The 26431-nt window shown below is 36.6% G+C and overlaps 1 protein-coding gene across 2 annotated transcripts in view; it reads left to right on the top strand.

Moving 5' to 3' along the window:
- The window catches only part of SKAP1 (src kinase associated phosphoprotein 1), a 273972-nt gene that overhangs the window by 61237 nt on the left and 186304 nt on the right, over positions 1-26431 (top strand). For both annotated transcript variants that reach the window (XM_012660133.1, XM_012660123.1), the window contains exons 3-4: positions 8421-8446; positions 24317-24418. In XM_012660133.1, the coding sequence (XP_012515587.1) occupies positions 8421-8446; positions 24317-24418 (128 nt within the window). The remainder of the gene's footprint in view (positions 1-8420; positions 8447-24316; positions 24419-26431) is intronic.

Here is a 26431-nt window from a genome sequence, read left to right as displayed (position 1 = left end):
TGCTCACTAGCAGCAGCTGTCTCTGGGCTGGTGTCAGCAGGTCTCTCCGGCCGCTCAGGAGCCACCCGCAGTCCAAGATGCAAGGGAGGGGAAGTTAACCGCTCCACCTACCCTTGTTGCTGGTCTCCAAGCCTCTCGGGACCTCTCTCCTTCCAGTTCTCCTCCGCAATGTCTTCCCATGGAGTCTCCTGTAGTTTCAGGCACCCTTCCTTCCGACCCTCACCCGATCTATGTTTCTCTGCTCGTTTATTTTTTCTCTCTTTCTTCTAAAATTCGTCTTTTTTGCAGAGACCTTCTGACTGGCGGCTTGTCTCATCCGCCATCTTGGCTCCTCCGAATATCACATTTTTTACCTTGCCTCTGATTCTGTACAAGATAAACTGTGGTGGCTCCACAACATGGACTTTTAAGCTCCTGTGATGCCATCTGATAACCTCTCCGTGCTGCATTTTTCTCATCTGTAAAGTGAGGGCTACATTAAATGATCTTAAATGTCCTTCCAGCTGTAAAATTCGCTGAGTACATAGGCCACAGTCACACAATCATACAGCTATCAGCTATTCACTAATCAGATAACTAGGAGTCTCAGCGGCCAAAGAATAGCTGTTAACCCGAAGCAAGCAAAATGTAAAACAAAATTCGGTCTTTAAGCATCAGCAGGGACAAAAATGACAGGGTGAGGGCCAAAGAGACAGTTTATAGTAATCAGCTGGAGTCCTCTGTATGTGAGCAATGCCTTGTCTTCTCCAATACACAAGTTCGGAATCAAAAGGCGTCTCTGACTTTCCTCTTGCCACTCTGCTCGCAGCCTGTCTCCCAGTCTGTTATCTAATCTCTTGTCCCTTCTCTTGCTCTCGAGTAGCTTCCTAAACTGCCTCCCCACTTCTCTCCCTCCCGTCCGTCTGTGCTGCACGTCTCTGCTGGACTTGATCACAGTGGACATCATTCTCTACCCTAAAGACAAGCAAGCAAACAGATCTTTAATGACTCCCTTTTATCTACAGAAAAAAAATCTAAACTCTGATCTGACATTTAAGGCCTTTTATTTTGCCATAACATACTTGGCTAACACTTTTCTTTTATTAGTTCATCGAATTATAGTTAGTTGCTTATTACATGCAGGGAGGATGGGGATTGTGTAGTCATGCTAGTGAGATTTGCTGGTAAGTAAACAATCCTTGTGCTAGAAAGTAGCAGAGGAACTATTAGGAGGTAGGTTTCCAATGTTGCACTGAGAAAGCTTACTGACCAATCAAGAAGAGCTGCCGGGTTCCTTACCGTTTGTATCCAGAGTGGATGTTTGATCATAGCAATGATTCCATGGAGCAAAAGCATTATAGAAAACACTAGTGGTCAATAGGGTTTTATTTAATTTCTTTTAAGCATTTATTTAATTATATATTTTTTAGAGATAGGGTCTCCCTCTGTCACCCAGGCTAGAGTGCAGTGGCGTCATCATAGCTCCCTGAAGCCTCAAACTCCTGGGCTCGAATGATCCTCCTCCCTCAGCCTCCTGAGTGGCTGGAACTATTAGGTACATGTCACTAAGCCTGGCTTTACTGCCTTTTTACTGTCTGGGAATGAACTTAAAAGTTTTTTAGGGGAGTCGTGGGTTATGCTGTCAACATCAGATAATGCTGTTTGTTTATTATTTAATAAAAGTTTGATTGTGACCATTATATTTTGTAAGTAGAACATTGTGTTATCTACCAGGGTAGATTTCTAAAATTTATGGATATAGACTCAATACCAGAGAAATGTTACAACCCCCAGAAAAACTCAGGACTTTCTTACGACAGATTCTTCTGTTACTTGAGTTATGTACATATTTTCTGTTATCATAGTATTTGTTATTTGCTGTCTTAGATTGCCATCTCTTCGTATACAAATATCTCATATTTTGGACTAGATTGTAAGCTCCTTGTAGGCAGGCACTAGGTCTTGTACTTTTGGTGGAATTGAGGAACTGGGGCTAGAGGGTGCACCGGCTCCTCCCCAAGGACCTTCCCTTTGCTGCCCGACTGATGGTAAGGCTGGTACCTGGACCCCTGAGTCCCAGGCCTCTGATGCCTCCACTAGAGACTTCCACAAGGTGGTGCTCTTTTCCCATTTCTGTGCTTGGGCGTCACTGGCTGCATTACTCTGCCACTAACCCTTTCCTTCTGCAAGGTAGTAGATGGGGCACTGGTAGTAAAAAGATAACTTGAAAACAATATGAATCTTTCCAAGTGCGAAAGAGATTATAGGAAATATCTACAGTATACAGACTTAGCATTGCTCAGCAAAGTTACTTCCGTGGGCATAAATCAGCCTCTACCATGTGGCTCACTGCTCAAGGTCAGTTGCAAAGGGTTTTTTCCTAGTCTTGTCAACTTCCATTGAAGTCCTGCTCAACTAGGTTTCCATCTGAATCCTAAGCTTCCATTTCTAATGGCAGGATAATGCTTTGGTGTTAGTCTTTGAAGACAGCCAGTGCCAGAGAAGAGAGTTGGTCAAGAGGGAGACAGAAGTCTTTGGACATTTAGTGCTGCAGACAGCCTATACATTCAGAAGGCATTGCTGTTTTGGTACAAAAACGAAGTTTGAATTTGGACATCCTTAAGTCATACAGAAGAGATTTGATTTTGTTCAGCAGGTGGTTTACCAAGGCAGGGAGTGTATGAGGTGTTTTAAATTTCCATAAGTCACAGGTAAAATAACCCTTTTAATACTTCAGTTGCAAAAAAAATCATGTAGATATTCTAGATTTATAACATCACAGATGTTGGCCTTTGTGGATAGCTAGTTTTATAATGCCATTACAACTCAATTCATCTAACCCAGCGGGTCTTATCATTTTTGGGGGGTGTGAGGGAGGGATAGTTATTGACACTAATGAAGTCTATAGACTCTTCCCCAAGAGAAAAGAAAATACATATTACTTTCCACTCACAATTTTAGGGAGTTTATGAATCCCCTGAAGCCCAACTATGGATTCCAAGTTAAAGACCTCTGATCTAACCACTTCCTAATACCCATAGACTGCTTAACAAAGCAATTGTATCTTCTCTTAAGTACTAGATTTGTTTTCTATATCACAGCCAATGGGAAAGCAGTTAATGTGGAATTTAAGAGCTGGGCTCTGGAACCACGCAGACCAGGATACAAATCTTGCTTCTGCTACCTAGTAGCCACCTGCTCTTAGTCAAGTTGTTTGACCTTCCTGAGTCTCAATTTCCTCACCTGTACAATGGGGATAATAATAGTACTGACCTCCTAGGGTGGTTATGAAGATTAAATAAAATAATACATGTGAAATTTATGCATAGCACAATGCCTAGCATATGTTAAGTGCTAAATATTCTAATTATTTTATTGTAATTAGGAAATGGAATTTTTTTTCCTTTCTAGGTATTTCCAAGAATATGAGGATAGTTATAATTGTTTGACATATTTCACCAGAATCTATATAATTAGCCGACTGAGGGGTTAAAGCTCTGAGTTCTTCAATCTCAATAACCATGTTCATTTGTTAGCTCCATGGTCAAGAATTTGATACTTTCCCCTCCTTGCAATCTAAGAGTCAATAATCCCATTTTCAGCAGAAATCTAATAATGTATTCTATGAATTTTAAATGGAAATTTAGAACAGTATATTTGTAGTACAAAAGATACTGAAAAATAGCTGTAGATGGACCATATCTGTTTTAGTCACCATTTCATCCATGGCACCTGAGCAAAGGGCTTGTCATAGAAGACATTCAATAAATATCGATGGACTGAGTGACTGAATTCTTTCACAAAACAAAAATGTCTTTAAGAAAGACTCCACTAATTTTGATGAGTGTTTAAATGTTGTGTTACATTTTCAAGACTTTCCTCCTTTATTTCTTATTAGAGGGCCTGTTCTGACACTGGTTGCTAGGGTTGAAAACTTGTCTGCTTTATTTTCAAGCTGTGTAACCACAGGCAAGTTACTTCATTTCTTGATGCCTCTGTTTTCTCATCTGGAAAATGGGCTTAGTAAGAAGGGTAGAGCGTGGAAGAAGTGGGATAAAATAAGGGAAGTGCTTAGAGAAGCACTTGACAAAATGTTCAATAAATCTTAGCATTGTTATTATTGTCGTTACTATTACTACTACAGTGACTACTGCTCAGCAAGATTCCCTCAATACTGTGGATGCAATTTACTTGCACCTTTCCCCAAACTAAAGTTCAATTAAAACATCTTTAATTGAAAAACATGAATAGCAAACTTTGTCTTGCATGCAATTTAATCCTAAAATTTCAAGACTCTGTTCCATGACGTAGATAAAGTGTTGTGAAATTTTATTCTTCCATTTTAATTTTTGAAGGCGCAAGTGAAGATTTTGACTGAATGTGAAAATGATCATCATCAATGTGGTTGCAGCATTTTCTCCCTGCTCATTCCATACTCATCATTTTTCAGATCCAACTATCATTTGCATGGGCCTGATGCTCTTGAGTAGGGATATTGCAGAGGAGTGATAACTTCCCTTTGCTATTGAAGCAGAAGCTTCAAAGAGAAGATTAAAGAAGTGTTTGTTATCTGTCTGCACAGGCCTGATATGAAATTCTCGGAGGCTTTTAAGATAAACACAACTCTGTATGTGTGCATTTATATGCTTTTTCTTCTGTATACTTCTTTGTGGTCCTTGTGCTTTGGTTTAAAATTTCTGGTTTCAGACTTATTAGACCCTCTGGCTAAAGGAGAATTGTTTTCAGAGTAAAGGTAAGAATTGAAGATGTTGGCAGGATTTGACTAAATGCCTCCTGAAGAGTATAGAATTGTCTATTGTAGAATCATCTTTACAGAGAACATGATGAAGGCCATTCGTAGGATATCTTTAACAAGACAAGATCAAGATCTGAAAGGTGTCCAGCAGAGAATACTCCATGGTGCCCTCCAGGGAGGGATGAGATTGCTCACCTTTTGGACTCTCCTTTTAGCAGTGTCTTCTGTGAACTGTGGAATAGAGGTGTGAGTTTTTGTTGTTGTTTTTTAAACAAACTTTCTTTAAGGTTGCTGTGTAAGTAATACTCAGAGTAAGAAGAGTGGGAGAAAAGATAGGGTAGCAAGAAGATTTATACCTTCTGAAAAAGAAGGGACTTATATTCCACTTCATGCCACTCCAAGTCAAGTTCTACATATGATTATTTTATTTTATTTTTTATTATTTTAAAATTATTATTATTTTTTAGAGACAGCGTCTCACTCTGTTGCCTGGACTAGAGTGCAGTGGCATCATCATAGCTCACTGCGACCTCAAACTCCTGGGCTCAAGTAATCCTCTAGCCTCAGCCTCCTGAGTAGCTGCAACTACAGATGCATACCACCATGCTGGGCTAATTTTTTTTTTTTTTAGAGACAGGGTCTTGCTATGTTGCCCAGGCTGGTCTCAAACTCCTGGGCTCAAGTGATACTCCCACTTTGGCCTCTCAAAGTACTAGGACTACAGGCATGAGCCACCATGCCCAGGCCTTTATATATGATTTTTATTGACAGAAATGTTTTACAATTGACAGGTGTAATTGAATATATTTAAAATGTATCACATGTTCTCTCTCATAAATGGGTCCTATGAGTGGAATGATATACATTGGAGAATCAGAAGTGGGAGTGGATGGGAGCAGGGAGGATGATAACAAATTAGTTAATGGGTACAATGTCCCTCTTTTAGGTGATGGATACTTTACAAGCCCTGATTTGACCACTAAGCAGCCAATGCATGTAATAAAATTACACATGTACCCCATAAATCTATATAAATAGAAATATATATTTCAAAAAAATAAAATGTGCATATGATTTGATATATGATATATTGTGAATGCTTAAGATCTATTCTCTTGGCAGCTTTCAAGTATACCATACAGTATTATTAACTATAGTCACCATGTTATACATTAGATCCTCAGAACTTACTCATAACTAAAAGTTTGACAGAAATATTTAATTACAGCATTCTCAATAATAATGCAGATTCTGCTATTTAACATCAACTAGGTAGACCTGCTACTTTATTTGATACTGTTAAATTGAATTCTTTCTCCATAATCAGCCTTCTTAAGATATAGCTACTATTGGTGGAAGCAATACCTTTAATATGTATGAACTTATAAGCTCATCTTTCTTCTTGACCAACAAGAAAAATCAGGAAACCAGGATACTTTAACATAGAGAAGGGAACTGAAAATATGTGTTAGTGGAGATCATGGGCAAGGGAGGCACAAAAGAGGCTGAGATCATCAATAGCATATTTTTCCTATTTAACAATTTGCCCCTAGAGTTTGCCTTCTAACTGCCACTGCACGGCTAGGTTTTTTTCTGGGCCAATAAATGAAAATGACATTGGTCAGCAAAGTTCCTGCTGTTGCCATCATTAACATTTTGGAAAGAGGAGAGTGTGTGTGGTGAAAGTGTGTGTGTGTGTGTGTGTACACACACGTGTATGCACATAGCCACACCTTAATTTCTATTTCTATTTAATTGGAAGTTGGGTAATGATAGGAATTGGGGGCTAAGGCAATGCCTCAAGAAAGATGAAAAATAGCAAGAGAAGATGGAAAATTGCTTACCCGTTTGATGATTTGCTTGATTAGCTATGTTTTGTAGAAAGGAGTTTTATGGCAAACTCTTCATGGTGGCCAGGTACGGCGAAAAGCTACACCATCTGCTAGCTGGAGATTGACCCATCTTACCATTATACGTAACTTATTTAAGTTTCAGCCTGTTCCAATGTCCATTTGCTGTTACACTGATACGGGCAGCTCTTCCTCTCAGCTGTTGCAGCTCTCCATTTCCCACTCCTTCCTCTGCTCCCTCCTCTCCCCTTTTCCGATGCAGATGTCATAGCTGTCCTGGACTCTCCCTGCCCTCTAACCCAAGCATCTTACTTTCCCTTCACCTGATTGCCAGCCCAGAGCTGTTCAGGCAAAGGAGAGGAGCAAGGAAAGACAGTTATCAGGTTTCTTTTCTACTTTTTCTTCTTCGTCTCTGATAATTTCCCTCAAATTCATCTGTGGATTATGGCAACATACTCCCCGCTGACCTCTGTCCATTTTCTGGAATTTTATCTTATACAGTAAAGAAATAACCTTAGATACTCCCTGGGCTGATGTTCCTACCTAAAGAAGCCAAAGCTAATTTCAGTCGTGTGTGTACTGGAAGACATACCATTATCATCTATGTATTGCCTTTTTCTGAATCTTTTTTGGTCATGAACACTTTTAAGAATTTGATAAAACCTGTGGACTGTCTCCCTGCATGGGGGGAGGGGTAGAATGCTCAGATGCACATAGACGATTGTCTATGAGGTTGCAATGAGGGTAGAAAAATATCCATTCTATTTAGTGGCATGGAAGGCATTATGCCTAGAACAAGAATTAAGGTGCAGTGACTGTGAGGTGATGGAGTATGTTGAGGAGGGAGCAGGCAGTGAGGAAATGAAAAGCGCAAGCACCGACAACACTTTTGAAAATTGTGCCGTGATGTGAAGGGAGACAGGACAGCAGATGGACGGATGTGAAAGGGGTGAGAAAGCGTTTGTTTTATTTTTATATGAGCATAAACGCTGCTGGAAAGGGCCAAGTTAGGAGGAAGAGGTTGAATATATACAAGAGAAAAATCAATGAAGAATAATGTCAGGTTCCTGTGAAGGCAGGAGGAAATGGGATCCAAAGAACAATAGACTTTTGTGGGTAACCATCATGTATATAACATCATTTCTGTGGGGGAAAAATGCAGTTTAGGGTTCCAAATAAGTGAGTTACAAATGATCCTTTCCACCACTGCTATTTCACGAGTTTACGACTTCAAGGGTTGTCGGTTTTGCCAATCACTTCCCAAAATAATGTGAGATGGAATGGTATAGTGGACTGCAAGAACTCCATTCTTGGCTCTGACACTAAAATGCTAGACAACCTTGAGTCCATTGCTCATGTGTCACCTGTAAAATTAAGAATTTAGGCTTACAAAGCATTTGAGGATGTGGTGTTGGTGGTCGTGGGGTTTGGATGTTGTAACCCCTGGGAGTGCCACTGATATTTGGTGCCCAGGACCAGTGATGCTAATAGTCCTGTTATACCCAGGACAGACTGCCACAATGAAGAACTGTGCTGCTCAAAGCCTGCCTGATGAGAAACGCTGGGCCACCACTGGATTCCCTCTTAGGACTTTTCCAGCTCTAAAGTGAAAATTATCTAAGGAGTTGCAGTGAACTAAATGCAGCTTTTACACCTTTGAGAATCTTTCAAATCTCAGGGACAGCCCTTTATTTTTTCTGAAAGTGAGTAGTGGCTTTGGCTAGTTATTGACCATTTAGCAAGCTTTCTGGACAAGGTGCTATAGTTACTGTATGCCAACCAAAATTGAGAAATACAAGTTTGACTTATCTCCCATTTTTTTCCTTGTATTTCAGATACTGTTGGGATTTTCAGCCCCAAGGTGAGTCCTCTTTGAATGGTTTTATGCTAAAAAAAAAAAAAATGTGTAGATGGGATTGTTACTTCTGTCTATTCTGTATAAGGTTCTCCACAGAGTGGCATTAACCATTTCTGAGGGAAGTTAGTGGAGTGTTTAATTAACCTTCACCCCGCTGGGCCCCCTGCCCTGCTTTATAGCAACAAGAGGCTCTCTGCTTCTGCCTTCTAAGTGGATTGTTGCTAGATAATTTTATAGAACCAGAGCTATAATATGCTTTTTTTCCTTGAGCTTTGTTAGATGCCAACAGGATCCAGTAGCATTCAAATAAAATGGTGGCCGAGTCCATAATAAAAACCTTGGGAGAGTTCCAACTCAGTTAATCCTTCATTTGCTCCAGAAATAAATTCCAGTATGTTACCTCCGCGATCACAGTGCCCTTCCACACAGCCTGCCTGTCTGGCAGCAGAGAAATGTCAGAAATGGAGCAGTGTTGAAATTCCCACTAGAACAGTGTTATCACATTTTAATATGAGCCTCACTGCAGCCTCGGTGCTTCTAATTGCTTTCAAACCATTGTTTTCCTGCTTTTGCTTGATGAACCCAGCATCTGGCATGATTCTAAAAAGTACAACAGACAGCTGTGTGCAAGATTAAAAAAAAAAAAAAAGGACAGGGTTAGAACACATTTTTAAAAGGTTCAAAATTGAAATTTTTTTTCTGAATTCAAACAGTTTGAGGGGGTGTCTTTAAAGTATATGCATTCCTTCTTTTTAGTACTCTGGCTGAGAATGTCAGAAACATCATCCTGAATATTAATTATCTTAATTTATTATACATGGAGGGTTTTTATTTTCTCAGAGAATCACCAGAGAGTTTTAGATCAAACTTGCAAATAGATTTATGAACTATTTTGCCCTACAACTTTTTTTAACCAATTGTACACTTTTTCAATATTTTTTATTCTCTTAATGTTGTCAAATGTATCCAATCGCAGTGAATGGTAACACCTTGAAGAAATTAAAATTGTGAGAGATAATAGTTTTGTTGAAATTTTTATTGTCCTAGCTCATATTTTCAGTGTATTTCAAGTCTGTATAAGGCTTTCTTTAAAAGCTAACTTTTAAGAAATAAAAATCTTATATTTTAAAGCTTCTTGACTCTTGTGAGATAAAGTCAGAGTACTTATACTATCTATTTTTTAATAATGTGATGTTGTGTTACTATATACCTCACTGTCCTAAATGAAGCATTTATAGCTGAAAACATAGACTGAGAAGTAGAGAATTATATGTAATAATGTAGCAGTTTGCTTTGCAAAATGCAAAATGCACTATTCAGGGAATGGCCCTATAGTTCAGGGTTTAACAGATGCTAACCAAAATCCACAGGGGGAAGAACATGATTGTGAACCGGCAGAAATGAATACAACTGTGAGGGTAGAATTAATTACCTAAAGGAGAAATAAAGAATTGGTGTCAGAGATGTGGCACAGTAATGTGATGAGAAGAGGAAATAATTTTAGAGCTTAACATAAGAGACTATATAAGACTAAAAAGACAAAGGGCACATTTTCCCAGACCATTTGATGGTGGCATTACAGTCATCTTCTAACACAAGGCAACTTTTACACACCCTTTCTCTCTTAGAGAGAAGGCAGAGGCAGAGCAGCCAGGGGGACAATTGAAGATCGTTTATTTAGAACAGAAAACTGTATTTGCTTCTCAACAATGATCGAATATGTATGGCAAAATATTTGCTCATTTGGAAGTAAATGTAAGGAAAGATGAAGTGGAAAAATTCATACTCTTGCCCTCAATCTTGCTCCTCCTCATACAGACACTTTTTGGGGGAGTGGGAGGGAAGGATATCTTTTACTTTGCCGTTTTGATCAAACCATAACTGATTGTATGCTTGAGAAACTGGTGGGGTGGAGGGGAGCAGTAACTGGTCTATATAAAGCATGGCAGGACAATTTAAGATTATGAAAAGAATAGGAATATGTAAGAAAGAGAAAACTGGCAGAAAAAATTTAAAAAGCCCTGGAGGACTAGGTAGTTTTGGGGTGGAGAAAAGAAAGATATGCTGGCCCCAAGCTTTTCCTAGCATTTTTATGTGTGACAAGACCTTCTGTGCAGGAAGATGGTGGGATGAATTTTATTATCTCTGCATTTGGCTGAATACACTCTGCATTCTTCAGGGTATTTGTTCTAAACCAGGTCTGGTTCCTGGAAGGAAAATAGTCTTAAATTATAAAAGATCGGCTGGGTGCAGTGGCTCACGCCTGTAATCCTAGCACTCTGGGAGGTTGAGGCAGGAGGATCGCTTGAGCTCAGAAGTTCAAGACCTGCCTGAGGAGGAGCGAGACCCTGTCTCTACTAAAAATAGAAAAATTATTAGCTGGGTGTCATGGTGCATGCCTGTAGTCCCAGCTATTCGGAAGGCTGAGGCAGGAGGATTGCTTGAGCCCAGGAGTTTGAGGTTGCAGTGAGCTACGATGACACCCCTACACTGTGCCCGGAGTGACAGAGTGAGACTCTGTCTCAAAAAAAAAAAAAGATTATAAAAGATCCCTTATTAAAAGTCCTTTTAGTAGCACACATTTTAAAAAATAATAGTTGTATCAAGATATAATTCACACACCATAAAATTCACCCTTTTAAAGTGCACATTAGTGGTTGTTAGCATAGTATAGAATAGTAAGCGTAGTGTAGTGTAGTATTGTATAGTACAGCATAATATGAGTTGTGCACCCATCACCACTATATAAATTCAGAACATTTTCATCACCCCCATAAGAAACCCCATACCCATTCCAGAGCCCATACTCTTTGAGAGTTCTAGAACCCATACTCTTCACTACCATATTTTACTGGGTCATTGAAGGGTTATTGAGGATTAGTAGTAAGATGTGTAAGCATCTGGCACAGTGCCTGGGCATAGTAAACAGTAAGAAAATGTAGTTTCTGTTCATAATAATGATATGTTAATGATAAGTCTTTCCCTCACATTTCCACCCAAATTTTCTTATTGGTCCACCATCAACTTCCTGAATGATGTTCATTTTTTAAAAAAACAAAACAGGGAAAATAAAGCATGATCCAAAAAAATATATTACTTTAATTTAGAGGAGACATAAATGGAAGGACTCTTTTAATGAGTTTAAATATAACTGGAGAACATGAAAAAGGCTTTTTATTTTTACCTTATGATAAGATATAAAATTGCTTTGATAATTCAAGACCTGCTTACTTAAAAAGTTTTTTTCCTACTTAATTTTTCACTTAAAGTTACAAAAAAAAGCCATTGGAATTTTTGTCATGGAACTTTCATCATTTCAGTAATCAATATCTAAAAGATGATATTGATCAGCTATCTAAACAATGGTATCAATTTTGCCTTTAGATGTGATGACAATATCTCTTTAAGTCATTGAACAAACTGATTTTTTTCATTTTGCTTCAGTTTCCCCTTTTTATAAAAATGAGTTAATTATTGACAGTTTTAGTTTAATATTAATAAAGCAAAATTTTGATTACAAGGTATATTTGTAATTCAAAATTTATTGTTATAAAAAACATCTTCTTGAATATTAGATAGAATTTCCCACCATAGGCTCAGAGTCTATAAAAATGATAAAATATTTAAATAAAAATTTAGAAAAGACTATGGAAATATTATAAATATATATAACAAGATCTTTTTTTTGTCCCATGGTCACTCACATTACATTTGTGATAGTGGTAAATGTAGGCCAGTGAAATCTCTTGCCAGCTTAAAGATTCTTTGAGTTTATGTATGGATTGTATAGAGGTTTTCTGAGAAAATTATCCAGCATATTTCAATAAGAAAAAAATTCCACTTTGTGAATCTTATAAATCTCATTTTGAAGTGGCAAAGTAAATTAATGCTTAAAAATATAGCTTGGGCCGGGCGCGGTGGCTCACGCCTGTAATCCTAGCTCTCTGGGAGGCCGAGGCGGGCGGATTGTTTGAGCTCAGGAGTTCGAGACCAGCCTGAGCAAGAGCGAGACCCCTTCTCTACTATATATAGAAAGAAATTAATTGGACAGCTAAAAATATATGTAGAAAAAATTAGCCGGGCATGGTGGCGCGTGCCTATGGTCCCAGCTACTCGGGAGGCTGAGACAGTAGGATTGCTTGAGCCCAGGAGTTTGAGGTTGCTGTGAGCTAGGCTGACGCCACGGCACTCACTCTAGCCAGGGCAACAGAGTGAGACTCTGTCTCAAAAAAAAAAAAAATATATATATATATATATAGCTTGGCAAAAGCAAATCATGCAAAGTGAATAAAGAAAATGTTATTATAAAGCCACATTAACTGTAAATTAAAAGAGATTTAAGGTGAGTGCGGTGGCTCACACCTGTAATCCCAGCACTTTGGGGGGTAGAAGCAAGAGGATCACTTGAGGCCAGGAGTTCAAGATCAGCCTGGGCAAAACAGTGGGACTCTGTCTCTACCGAAAAAAAAGAAAAACAAAACCAAAATTAGCCAGCGTCGTGGCGCATGCCTATGGTCCTAGCTACCTGGAAGGCTGAGGCAGGAGGATGGTTAAGCTCAGGAATTCAAGGCTGCAGTGAGCTATGATGCCACTGCACTCTAGCCTTGGGTGACAGAACGAGACCCTGTCTCAAAAAAAAAAAAAATACTGTTAATTTTTTTTTTTTTTATGTGTGGCAATGGTATTAATGGTTAGGTTTTAAAAAAAGAGTTCTTATTTTAGAGACAGCTATGCTGTGATAAAGTGATATAATGTCTGACCAGTAATATGGGAGGGGAGAAAGAAACAGGCTGGGGTATGGATGAAACAAGATCAACTATAAATTGACACTTGTCGAAGCTGGATGATGTATCATGGGGGTTTATTACACTGTTTTGTCTACTTTTTTACATGTTTAAAATTCTCTATAATGCAAATATAAAAGAAAAAGAAATCCAGGTTGAGACTGATAAAAAAAAGATATTATTCTTTTATTTCTATTGTGAGACCTAGTACATTTGTAAGATGCTTTGTATATCTGGACATAAAATACGTAGAATAGTGAACTGTTTTTTAAAATTGTTGTTTCAAATGAATGTTTTATGATAGAAAGAGCCTGAGCTTTGAAATCAGACCTGAACTGAAATCTAGGTTCCTCTGCTTAGAAGGGTTGTGAGCTATGGCAAATAATGTCACCTCTCAAAGCTTCGGTTTCCTCATCTATAAAATCCCACTAATAATATCTACTTCACAGTTATTATGAGTTATAATGAGTTATAATGAGATAATAACTCATGAGGAATGTTTGCCACATGACAGGTACTTACTAAAGTTGTAAAAAATATTGTTTTTATGTCTCAAAGTAGGGATAGGCAAATAAATGCATGTATGGAACTTTAGTGATATAAATTTCACATCTTTCCATAAAATTCATTCATTCCAGCTGAACCCTGGTGTAGGGCCATGTTACTCACCAGGTATATATTTGTAAGGTTTGTATTTATAGGGTGCACATACAGAATTTTTATTGGTAACCATTTGAGAGGTTAGATTTATGAGCTTGTTGCTCTATAATGTCTGGGACATGTTGAATGGAAGCACAAATGTTGCTTAACTTCTTGTCCCTTACGATCACATACTTGGAGCATGTAGTTATGACAACTACAAGAAGCAAAACATTAAAGCAGCAAAGAAACACCATCTTTACACTAAAAAAAAAAGAGGGGTTTCCTTTGAAGTCAAAGAGAAGTGTTTTTGAATTAATGGGGTGTACAGTGATTTTACTAAGTTTTATTTATGAAAATACTCTTTGCATTCATGCCAAAAGGTTTTAGCACAGTCATAAGTAGGATTTATACAAAGAAACATAGCCCAAATTTATGACGTGTTTGCAAATGTAAGAAAAAGTCTAAATTTACAATATTTGTAATTTATTGTTAAGTATCTTTCTATCACTATTCCTGGAATGCTAATATTTTATAAACACAAGTGTTGGTTATGAATCTAGAATATCCTAACCTATGCTACTTTTTAAAAAGAAATCTTCCAGCATGTTTTCCATGTCTTTTGGGGATTTAATAGGGGGGAAATGTACACAGGATGAATACTCTTGCTTTTGGCTTTGGCCCAACCTTTTAGCATCAACAATCTTGACAACTGCCTTTGTGGCTTGACTTCCTTTAGGCATTTCCCCCCTTTCCTTATTGGCTACATTTTATAAAAATTAATCTGTAGAAAGTGGATACACATACAAACTGTTTTTGAAGTTAATTACTGACTTTGATACCTTTTCAAATATTTTACTTCCTATACATCTACTGGTTGAGGTTTTTTTCAGTAGAATACTGCATTTTTACATTAATGCACTAGTTATTTTGCAACTACTGTCAAAGACAGTAAGCTTTTTTTTTTTTAACAAAAAGACACACTTTTTTGCTTTTAAAGTAAACATTTTGTAAGGTTTCTATGTCCTTTCTAAATGTCCTTCCTATTCTGAAATAGATGTTATTAAGACATAAGAGAAAGAACTGACTTTCATGCAGGTAAAATAAATCACTGGAATCAGATGATGCTTCCTTCTATATTCCCTACACAATATGTTATATACGAGGATGTTCATTATAGTATTGTTTGGAATAGCAAAGACTACAGACAGCCTAAATGTCCAGCAATAGGGGACTAGTTAAATAAATTATGTTACATCCATTTCCTGAAGTGCTATAGAGTTACAAGGAAATGATACATATACATGCAATTTGGAATGTTCTCCAGAGAGTATTGTTAGGTGAAAAAGGCAATTTGGGCAAACAGCGTACAGTTTGTTTCTGTGTGTGAGTGTGTGTGTGTGTGCACGTGTGTGCAGGAACATGTGCATGCACACTTGCTTTTATTTGTGTATAGAATATTTTTTGGAGGATAGGTATGAATCTATTAACAGTGGTATCCTGTTGGGGGGGGTATCGGTATGAATGGAAGAGAGAAACTTCATTGTTTATATCGTTTTTGAATTTTCACCATGTGCATGTATTATTTTTTAATTTAAAAAATTAGTTAAAGTAAAAAAAAGGAGACTGATCTATAATGTTGTTATGGAGCAATTGCCAAGATAAATGGTTAGGTCAAAAATCAGGGCCAGACACAGTGGCTCATGCCTGTAATCCCAGCACTTCAAGAGGCCAAGGCAGGAGGATCGCTTGAGATCAGGGGTTCATGACCAGCCTGGATAATACATGTATACAAAAAGTCTTTTTTAATTAGCTGGGCCTGGTGGTGTGCACCTGTAGTCTTAGCTACTTGGGATGCTGAGGTGGGAGGATTGCTTGAGCCCAGGAGTTCTAGGTTACAGTAAGCTATGATCATGCCACTGCACTCCAGCCTGGGTGACAGAACCGAACAAATGCTACTATTTGTTAAAAAAGAAAAAAAAAAAGATGTATACTACACACAGAGAGACACTTGTTATATTTAGATAGAAAGTTCATGGAACACCCAAGAAACCTCACAATGGTTGCCTCTGGAGAGAAGAGAGGGGAGATGAACTTTCTTGTAACGTTTGACTATTTTGCTCTGGGCATGATTAACTTTTTTATTTAATAAAGAAGCTTACAGAAATCAAAAGCTTAACATGGTAGTGAGTTCTTTTTCAGTAGAATCATCGTTTAGTAGTTTCTTATCCATTCAAGTTTTTCACTCATTATTTATTTATTTTCAAATATGAATTTATGGGCAGAGTCCTGATGATGGTATAAAATAGCATTCTCTGTTGTTTAATGGTTGAGAGTTAGCTGTATATGTAGATATGTTGCATTGACTTATTACTTAAAAGTGAATTTTAAAATAAATAGTAAAATAGTATTATATCATACACATAATAACTGATAATGAATACCTTTTGTTACCCCGTCTCAGTCTTTTTAAAAGTTCGTAGAATTTCTGATTTTTGTCTTCATGTAGATGACAAGTAAAATCAAATAACTGATAAATTAATGATTGCTTTAAGTTTATTTTATTAGCCCAGAAAACTTTTGTTGAGAAAAAAATAACTTATAAATTATTTCTCTTAGATGGTATTATACCTGGACCAACACAAAAAATCAGGTGAGAAGTATAGCTTCTGAACATAGAATTTTGACATAAGAAGTAATGTTCATCAGCAATTCTACTTCTAAAAATTTTTCATGTTCTGAACACAAAATATTGAGAGAAAAGTGTAGTTAAATCATTTGAGTATAAATTTTTTGGTTCTTCTGCTTAAAACTTTTTGTAAGGAAAAGAGGTTAAAACCTTTAAACTTGAAACCTAGTGAATTTGCTTAATATATGGAGGTTAAATAATGTAATGGGTGGACCCAATTCTATTAGAAAGCATTAATTTTTCATTATGCTTCCTATCAACACATACTTCTCCCAGAAACTTGTTTATCAGGATGGCTGAAATATCACTAACAGGGGAAAGGGACTGCTTAGTTAAGAGCAAAGGGATTTATATGATGTGTAAAATAAAGCTTCCAGTTACTGCTGACTCTTGTGAGCCAAATAGTGGAAAAACCAGTCTTGTGAACCCTATCTGTCCTTGTCAGCTGATATGAATTTAACATACTTGCAAGCCTGGAAAAGTTCTTGATTATGATTCATCTCTAAAAGGTATTTTACTGAACTTAAAAAGTAATACCACTTACCCTTAAGATTTGTGCATTTTGTGTTAGTGATACCGCAATAAAAAAAGGAAAAATAAAGTTTTAAAATAAAGAGATACTCTTCTATGTGAAACTTCTGTTCTAAGGGACCAAACGTTGAACCGAATTGTTGACAGTGAGAGGTTTTGGCCTTTCATAATGGCGATACATGCATATAGGTTGTGGAATACATGAACGGGAATCCCTGTTTGGGGTGTGGTGGCGGATGGGGAGGGTGGATCTTGTCGCCCTTTGTCATTGGGGTGTTGAAGGTCTGTTACTCACAAAGAAAACTCACCCTCTCTTCAGGATGTTAAAAGCTGGTTCACATTTTTAGGCTTACTAATCTTATCCATATCCATTCTTTATCGTGTATTGTTGTATTTTTATCCCTTGGACTTTTGTAAAACTTTTCTTATATCTCCCTGTAGGCTATAGAACATGTAGTTTTATTCTTTTTTTAGCAGAAGATATTAGAATCCAGCTAGCCTTATAGTTTCTCTCAAGGAGTTTCTTAAGTAATGTTGGTCCACCAATTGGGGGATAAGAGATCCCAGAATGCATCAGGATTATAAATTGGTACTAAGACCTACGACAATTTGTTGTTTGGGAGAAAAGAAAGAGAAAGATAGGAAGAGAGGGAAAGATAAACCACTAGTAATAAAATTGCTATGTTTATGTGGCATTGTATATTTTTCAAAGGATTTTCTTATTCTGAGACTTAAAGCATGATAGTGCCAGAAAAGAAACACATTCTTTAACCTAACCAGGTCAAAGCTATATTTAGGTATGGAACATGTTGGTTCATTTTCTGTGAAACAAGGTCAAAATACCCTGGATCAAACAGAATCAAACAGAAGGTGCTGGAAAAAAATTCAATATATTGATCTGACTAAGCCTGACATAGATGTATTCAATTTTGTGAGCATGAATTTCATGCCAAAAAGTTATATTTTAAAAAATCACTATAATATCACTACTATAACAAATTTGAACTGTGAATTGGACCACTTCCTTCCTGACCAAATCATTGACCACATTTGGTCTGTCAGTTCCAGTCCGCATACCTAACGTGACTACTGCTATTATCACTAATAGTAATAATGATTTATACTTATGATTATAGATTTATTTTCCTGAAGTAAAAAAAATGCTAATTAGTAATATATACCATTAATTCAAGTCATTAGCTGTCATTCAGTATGCTTTGCCTTTGAGTAATGATTGTGATTTATGAAAAATGCAGATTTGGAGACTGTACAGCTCAGTGGATTAGAACAAGAGCTTAAAAAAAAAAGAACGAGAGTTTAGTAATCAGACAAGGTGTGGTCAAAGTCTGGCTCTGCCACTTATGAGTCACTTATATGACTTTGGGTAAGTTACTTAATCTCTGTGTCTCAATTTCTTCATCTCTGTCTTTGGGATAATAATATATCACAGAATTATTTTGAGGATTAAACAAGATAGTACACGAAGAGCCTTGACCCAGAGCTTGTACCCAGTAAGAGTTCAGCAAACTATTATATTTTTATTATTACAGCTGACTTTCTCTTGTATGTCAAAACATTCTGAAAATCCAGCGAATAGTTTTATAATAAGAATTATGGGAGTCCTTAATACTGTGGTCCAAAGAAAACAGAACTATGAACCAGTGATTCCAGATTATGATCGCCTGGTTGCCATATGATAAATGCATCAGTTTCACAATATATTTGTCCACATACTACCAAATACCTAGGTTTCCATGTTTTGAGTTCTGTCAAAATCTCATTACTATTGAAAATATTCCAACTCAGCAGGTTCCACTTTAGTACCAGTTGAACAATACCAGTGGTAGATGGAATGTGTTAGTGTGAAGCCAGAATGATTGCTGTAATTTGCTTTATGAAGTGTGCATTGTCACATATACAATTATCTGGTTTATATTTGTTGCTGCCACCCCTCCAGTTTGTTAATATCCAGGAGTTATGCCTTTATGTGGAACCTAAGAAGGGTTAAAAATCTCAGCATTTTCTTGGGGTGGAGGGAGGAACAGGAGAGTTCACACAGTGGCTACTTTTCTTTCTTTTTTTTAAAAAAAGAACTGAGATGATGCTACACACTGCAGCTCGCCCTACTGGTCAACATGAAAAACTGCATTACAAAGGACCACTTTCTTGAAGGAGGGGAAAAAAAGAACTTTTCAATTGGTTCCCACTGGCATTTTCCTGTCCAAGGCACCACTGACAGATGTAGTTCATTCTGAGAATATTATTAAGCTATGTTGCTCTTTTGGTTGTTGAACTCACAGGCGTTTCTGTAGTGATCGTACTATGAGTATTTCATCAATTTGGCCCAATTTCTGATCATTTTTTAGATGTGCTACTCTCCACAAATGTTATCTCTAAAGGTTCTTAAGAAACGATTATTCGTAGCATGATTACATAATTAGGAAACAGTATTCCTAAGCTAAAAAACGTAATCTTAGGCCCAACTTACTTCTTGTACATTCAAGACCTAGTTGGAGCAACTTTTTAAAAGAATGATAAATGGAAACTTTCTTTACCTGACCTATCATTTGTTCTGTAGACTTAATGACATTCAGTACTATTACATTCACTGCTAGGGCCTTGGGGGGAAAAAGAGAATATTTATACATTGAGTTATGGACAGATGTAGGAGGGAAAAAAAAGGAGATGGGCAGGAAGTCAGACTGTATAGAACAGAGAAGAATTTGAGACCTTCACTCTACATGGATTAATCACAAAGACTAACCACGCAGATCCAAATGGATATTTAGAAATTGGTGAAGCCTCTAAGATGTTCTGTTGAAAACACCGTACATTTTCTAATGCATGAGTATGTGCAAAATGGTGTGTAATTTATAATGGAAATGTTGACAGAGTTTTAGCTTTGGTGCTGCAAATGTGCTCTATAATATATTTACATATGAGTAACATTCCACATATATGGTCACGTTTAGACCCAACATATTTCTTTAGTTGGTGTTAGATTCAATAACTTAGGTGAATGGTTGTAATAAGGAATAATAAGCTGCAGTTTTGCTAATCTTACTATAGTTCAGCTTTGGGAGCTGCATTACTATTAAATTGGTCCATGAAAATCTGGCAATATTAATTCTATCAAGCATGAAGACTAACTGGATTTGGATCAGGGAGCTTTATTTATAGCATTTTAGTGAGGATTTATTAGTTTAAAGAGGGAGCTGTGTGTCTCATGGGTTCTTAAATATTAAATAGAGTAGGAAGTCATGTGCTCCTTTCCAATAGCAACAGCAGTTATAACAAAAAATAAAAAATTTCAGACAATTTTACGTTAATTTCAATTTTCTCGTGTTATCCAAAAATACTTGGTGAAGTAATAGCAAACCCTAGAAAATTTTTAACCACACCATATAAACAACACAGTTGATTGCAGATGTGAGTAGAGTCTTTATAATATAGCTTACAATTAATTAGAAAGGAAATAAAAGATGATGACTTAGACTAACATGAAAAAAATTGAGTCTTTACATACTGAATAAGCAAACATGTATTTCTATGTTTTATCTGTTGTTATTCTCATAGTTTGGCTTTTTAAAAATGCTTTAAACTGCTTTCTGTCTTTTTTCATTTCTTTGGTAAAATTGTCATTATGGCCTGTTTTTGTCCCCGAATAGTACCCGCAAGTTCAGGACTAGGCGGGTTTACTGTAAGTTAAAATAGTTACAAGGGGAACATCATCATGGTTCATTTTTCCCCTTCTTTTATTTGGAATTGAATTAGTAAATGAAAGTTTTTTGCAGTTTAATTCACTTCTCCATAAAGTTTATGGAGCAGCAACAGCTGGTTGAATCTGTGGCAGAAAAAGCCAACTTCTAGTGGCCAAGCTATTGTTTCAGAATTAAGGGGGAAAACTCATTAACTGTTAATGAAAACACAGGGAATAAAAACAAATAGCACAGAAACCCTAGCAAATAATTACCTTACACCTGACACAAAGCTGCTTTATCTTTCTGCTCCAACCCTCAGAAATTCCCAACTTATCACTCTATAGAGCATGAATGAAATTGAGTTTGACTCTCAGAAAAGAACAATAGAGAAATCATCCCACTTATGGGCCCCTCAGCACGATACTCAGTGGAGAACCTGCCATTGAATATACTAAGGAGTGTATCTAGCGCCCAATTCTTATGACACTTAGGATAGAGGAGCAAATTACCTGCTAATAGCAGGTGAACCCTTGGTATAGTTCCCGTAGATCTTGTTTAGAAATACAGGGAGAAAGAACTGAAGGTAGTGGATGTGATTAATGGAGATATGGTGTGTTAGAATATATATCTGTACAGAAATATATTGATTCTGAGCGAGTTGCAGTGGGAAAGTATGTCTCTGGTGGCAAGGGGTCTTGCTTGTGAGAAAGCCACTCTAAGCAGATGGAGTTCTAAGCCCTAATTGTAGAGCTGCTGAGTGGAAATATCTGTCACTATAGTTTGTGATCATTTATGTCTGATCCCACTGGACTACAGTCGTGGCCACTTGGAACCGCAATTGTCAGAGCTGTAGACGAATTCAGAGAACATGTGCGGTTATGTTTTAAGGAAAAATGATGTTCTAAACTTAAACAAATCCGAAATGACCACAGTAATTGCTGTTCTTCTATAAAACTTTTCACCCATGCATCTTGAGTAGCTGTAATCATTTTAATTACATGGGAGTGTCTATTTGTATAGTGTTACAGGCTTGTTTCTGTGTGTGCCCAAGGGAGTTGGACCACTTGATATGACGCTAAAAACACTTATAGCAACATCTCCATCATCAGGAACTAATTGCACTTGAATGTGAAGCATATTTTTAAGTGTTCCCCCACCACAACCATTTGCAGCACTGACCTAGGCTCTGTTTTGCCACACTGAGTTGCGTACCTTCATTGTTGCATACTTTACAGAGGAACGAACGGTCTCATATTTGACACAGGGGTGGCTGTGAAAAGCCCACTTTGGGTAAGTATACTCAGAAACTACAGGAATCACATGGAATTGACTTTTCCATCTGAAGTTAGTAAATCAAGTGGCAAATCCAGGCAGGTGTTTTGGGTAAGACTTTAAAAACTGAAGCTGTAAATGCAATACGATATCCTGGATTGGATCCTGAAACAGAAAAAGGACATTAATGGAAAAAACTTGTGAAATCCAAACAAAGTCTGTAGTTTAGTAAATAGCAATGTACCAATGTTGATTTCTTGGTTTTGGCAGATATACCTTAGTTATGTAAGAAGTTGACATTGGGAGAAACTGAGTGAAAGGTAGATAGGAACTTTGTACTGTCTTTGCAACACTTATATACATCTAAAATCATTCCAAAATTAAAAGTTCATTAAAAAAAACAACAAAAATAAAAAAATAAATAAAAAACACAACAAAAACCCTTCCTGATCTGTGTATTTAAAAAAGAAAGCTTAGAATACTATTAATAGAATGTATAGGAGTAGGTTCTTTCCCTTTAGTGGTAGATTTGTCGAATTTCTGAAGCAAGCAGAAAACGTTGAGTCCACAATGATAGTTGATAAATAATATTTAGTATTTCCCACAAATGTTAAATTTTGCCTGGCAATTCAAACTACCTTTTTCTGTTTTTTTATCTTTTTAAGGATTTTCATTTGGTTCAAAATAAAAATTCTTTTTAACTTTGCAGCTCACTTTCAGATTGCCAGCCAGATAGTCCATTTAGACTGTGTTGATAATATAATTTCAGTGGATTTGCAGTGATGTAAAATTTGACCATTTTAACCCTCAGTCCAGTATTTGAGAATTTTTCTTTATTATGGAAATTACACAGTGATGCTTTAAACATAGCTATAAACTTTGTATCCTGATCAGTAAACTAATAAAGGAGAGCATTTCTGCTGGCTTTGGCCAATGAATGTTGTGAGAGGTTTTTAAAATTTTTACTTTTCTTTTCCATAATAAACTCTACAGTTTATTTTCTAAAGTCCTATATCTGCAGGTGTACGACTCAGTTATGGATATCTACTACTATTGAGCATTCGAAGAAGAGTCTAGATGTGATCATCTAATTTATGGAAAGAGAAGGCTACAGCCATTCTCTTTTTATCATTTTATATCCTCCCTATCTTTCTAGTTTAATTGTAGGAAATAAACCTTTAAAGTGAGGCAATACAGATTCTATGTAGGTTGTTTGGTTTCACTGCTCCCTAGTTGAAATCCAGGGCCAAAACTCTGCAGTGTTTACTGAGATTAGCACTGGTGATTTCCTTTGGAAATTAGTATTTGAGATAATATTAAATTCAATTGAAAATCCCCTTTTCATGTTTGTAAAATGAACCAAGCAGCTGTCGGTGTCCTTTTATCAGCAGACGGTACCTCTGTTTGGGGGATTTTAAGAAAAGCTATTTGCAATGCAGAGCCTTTTCTTACGGTTTCTGAATGAGCTAACATCTTCCGTCTGAACCTTTTAAAGTATCATAATAGCATCGGCCACTTCTACAAAATACAATCCAATGTATGTTAAAAACACCCAAAAGGGATTAGCATTGTTTTTAATTGCATAATTCAGTATTATATATGCATTACCTTTTATCAAAGCCATTTTACAGAACAAATATTACCTTCTTAGAGCTTTTAGAATTCCTAGGAGGTTGGTTGCAGAGGCTGTAAACTAGAATTACAAAGAGAGAACTTTGTTAAGGTTGCAGAACAAACAGGAATAGAATCCAGCAAAGTCTAGGTTCTCTCTATTTTTACTTCTCTTTACTTTTCAGAGAAGGAAAGAATACTGGCCTTGCTACATTATATTATTATGTATAGAGGGTTAACCTTTGTGTCGTTCCTTTTATTTTATTTGGAAATATAAAGAGAAAGAGGCATTCAGGGTAAAGTTGTAATTATTAACTACATAGTATATATGAATACAAATTTATATAGCTATGTTTTCATTTTAAGTATGATGGAGAAGTTTATCTCTGGTTCCAAGAGGTCTTCCCACTCTAAGCTAACAGTTTCTAAATTCTAGTGATAGAGTTACTTGAGTGGAAAATTTTCCGTCAGGTAAGTTGGTTCTTAAACTTATTTATCTATTTCTCATATGTTAATGGATAATGGCCATGTTCATCATCAAGTGAAAGATACATCTTTTTTTTTGCAAATACCAGAAGAGATATACAAATACTTTTATAAAGATGTCCAAAGGATGACTTTATTTTCTTTCTTTTTTGTCCCTCAGGGGGAGATCTTGGACAGGACAGCTTTGATGACAATCACAGTGGAACTCTTGGCCTGTCCCTCACATCTGATGCACGCTTTTTGTCTGATTATCAGGAAGAGGGTGAGTCTCATCTTTCTAGCTTTTGGGTGACCACTATATTTTGATACCTTTTGTCCTGGCATCTTTGCCTTTTGTCACTTTGCATCCCGCAGCCTTTAGTGGATTCTCTGTATTGGTAATCACTATTTTGCAAAGAGCAACTATTTGTTTCGCTGTGGTGCTGATCCTCCTGGGTAATTCAATACTTCTGAAGTTAATGTATTTAGGGAAACACTAATTCCATATTGGAACAGGAAGACATCATTATTGATCTTTTTATAAAAACAGTAGCTCAAAAGCTAAGAGGACATTTTAAGATTGCAGGGCTCCATTTTTACCGTTCTCTTGGCTTTCTTAGCTTCATTGAGTTGCATGAGATTTGGAGCTTTCATTTAATGATTATTGGATTATTAATTTATTGTGGATCATTGGAGACCCTTGAGCTCATCATACTGTAATAGATATCATTTCACCTGCACTTCTCACATACCGCTGACCATACTGGTGTTGTTCAAGAGGGGGTAAAATGAGGAGGCATCGGAACTATAATGCCATTCTTCCTGGAGCATCAATTTTACTTGAATGTTTGGGAGTGGGAGGAGTTAAATAATTCAACAGTTATAAACCTTATTTTTATATTCAAAACTCAATGATAAATAACAGAGTGGAATGTAAAATATACATGTATTTTTATGGTAAGATATACAAATATAAAGATTTTGGCCTAGTGACTGCCAGTTTCTGGCTCAGGCTCAGATTTTCCCAGTGTGGGGGATCACTGTGCCTCTTCTGGCATTTGGCCACTTGAGCAGAAGGTTTCATCATCATGGATGTGCACGATTTTCTTATCAGAGTCTCTTTTGTGCCTTTCCAGTAGGATTAAAAAGGTAGAAATGCTACTAAATTCAACATTAAATTGGAACCATCTTATTCACTTAAGGGTTGGGAATAAAGTTGGTAAATCATTTCTTATGTCTCTTTATTAGTCTGTAATCTTTCCATTTCTTTTTCTTTAAATTTCAAGACCTCATAATCGCTATTTCCCCCTCCCTTTTTATGTTGCACATTAATGGTTGTTTCATTTAGTCCTTTTGACAATTTGTATTTTCTCTTTTTCATTGAATTAATAACCTCCACATAAGAACTGTGGGTTGAATCACACAGAAACATTTTATTTTGCTTGAGCTTTGTATACTAGCACAATTAGTAATGCCCAAGTTTTAAAAGGGGCTTTGTAATACAGGATCTGAATATTGGTTCAGCTATTACACTAAAAACATTGTTTGGATTGAAAGCTTAATACTTACATTGGTAGCTCATTAATAATTATAGAAAATTAACAGTGCGAAACATGAAGAAATCAACCTTTCATTTGTTTCTGATTAATCTAATGCTTGATAGAATTAGAACAATAGTGCCTCATTAATCCTTAGGTCACTTACTTGGTATTTCCAACTTTCCCAAATACAACTGAGAACACAATAAGTAAGCCAGAAAGACCTCTAAGTGAAAATAGATGTTAGTGAGCCCTGAGTTAACACTTATGTACCTTATTCTTAGGAGAGCTCCTGAGGAATCCTCTTCGTGTAAATTTCTAACCAATATAGTGCTTTGGTTTCTCAGCCCACATTAAGGCTTCATATTAGAAGAAGGGGTATTGTAAAGGCATCAATTAACAAGTAACATTGAGGTAAGAAACAGGAAAACAATTAAAACTTTATATAGAAAACAAAATTTATAAATAAAATTTATATAAGAATTAAAAAAAGCCGACAGTCTGGGACCATATTGTATTATAGAAAAGAAGAGTACAAACTCTCCCCTAAGAGCTCAGTACCTTAGTAAATTAAATCTTTTAAAGCTAGCATTTATTGAGCAATTGTTATGTGCCTTGCATCATCTGTGTTCTAAGCACTTTGCATATATCATCATTTAATCCTCAGAACAGCCCTAAGAGATAGATATTAGGATGTTCCTCAATTTACAGACAAGGAAACTGAGACTCAGGGAAGATCACACAGCTAGTAAGTATTA

The sequence above is a fragment of the Propithecus coquereli genome, unplaced genomic scaffold (assembly GCF_000956105.1).
Source record: "Propithecus coquereli isolate 6110/MARCELLA unplaced genomic scaffold, Pcoq_1.0 Scaffold119, whole genome shotgun sequence".
Taxonomy (NCBI): Eukaryota; Metazoa; Chordata; class Mammalia; order Primates; family Indriidae; genus Propithecus; species Propithecus coquereli.
Note: the sequence above shows the minus strand (reverse complement) of the source record. Positions and strands in the feature narration are given on the sequence as shown.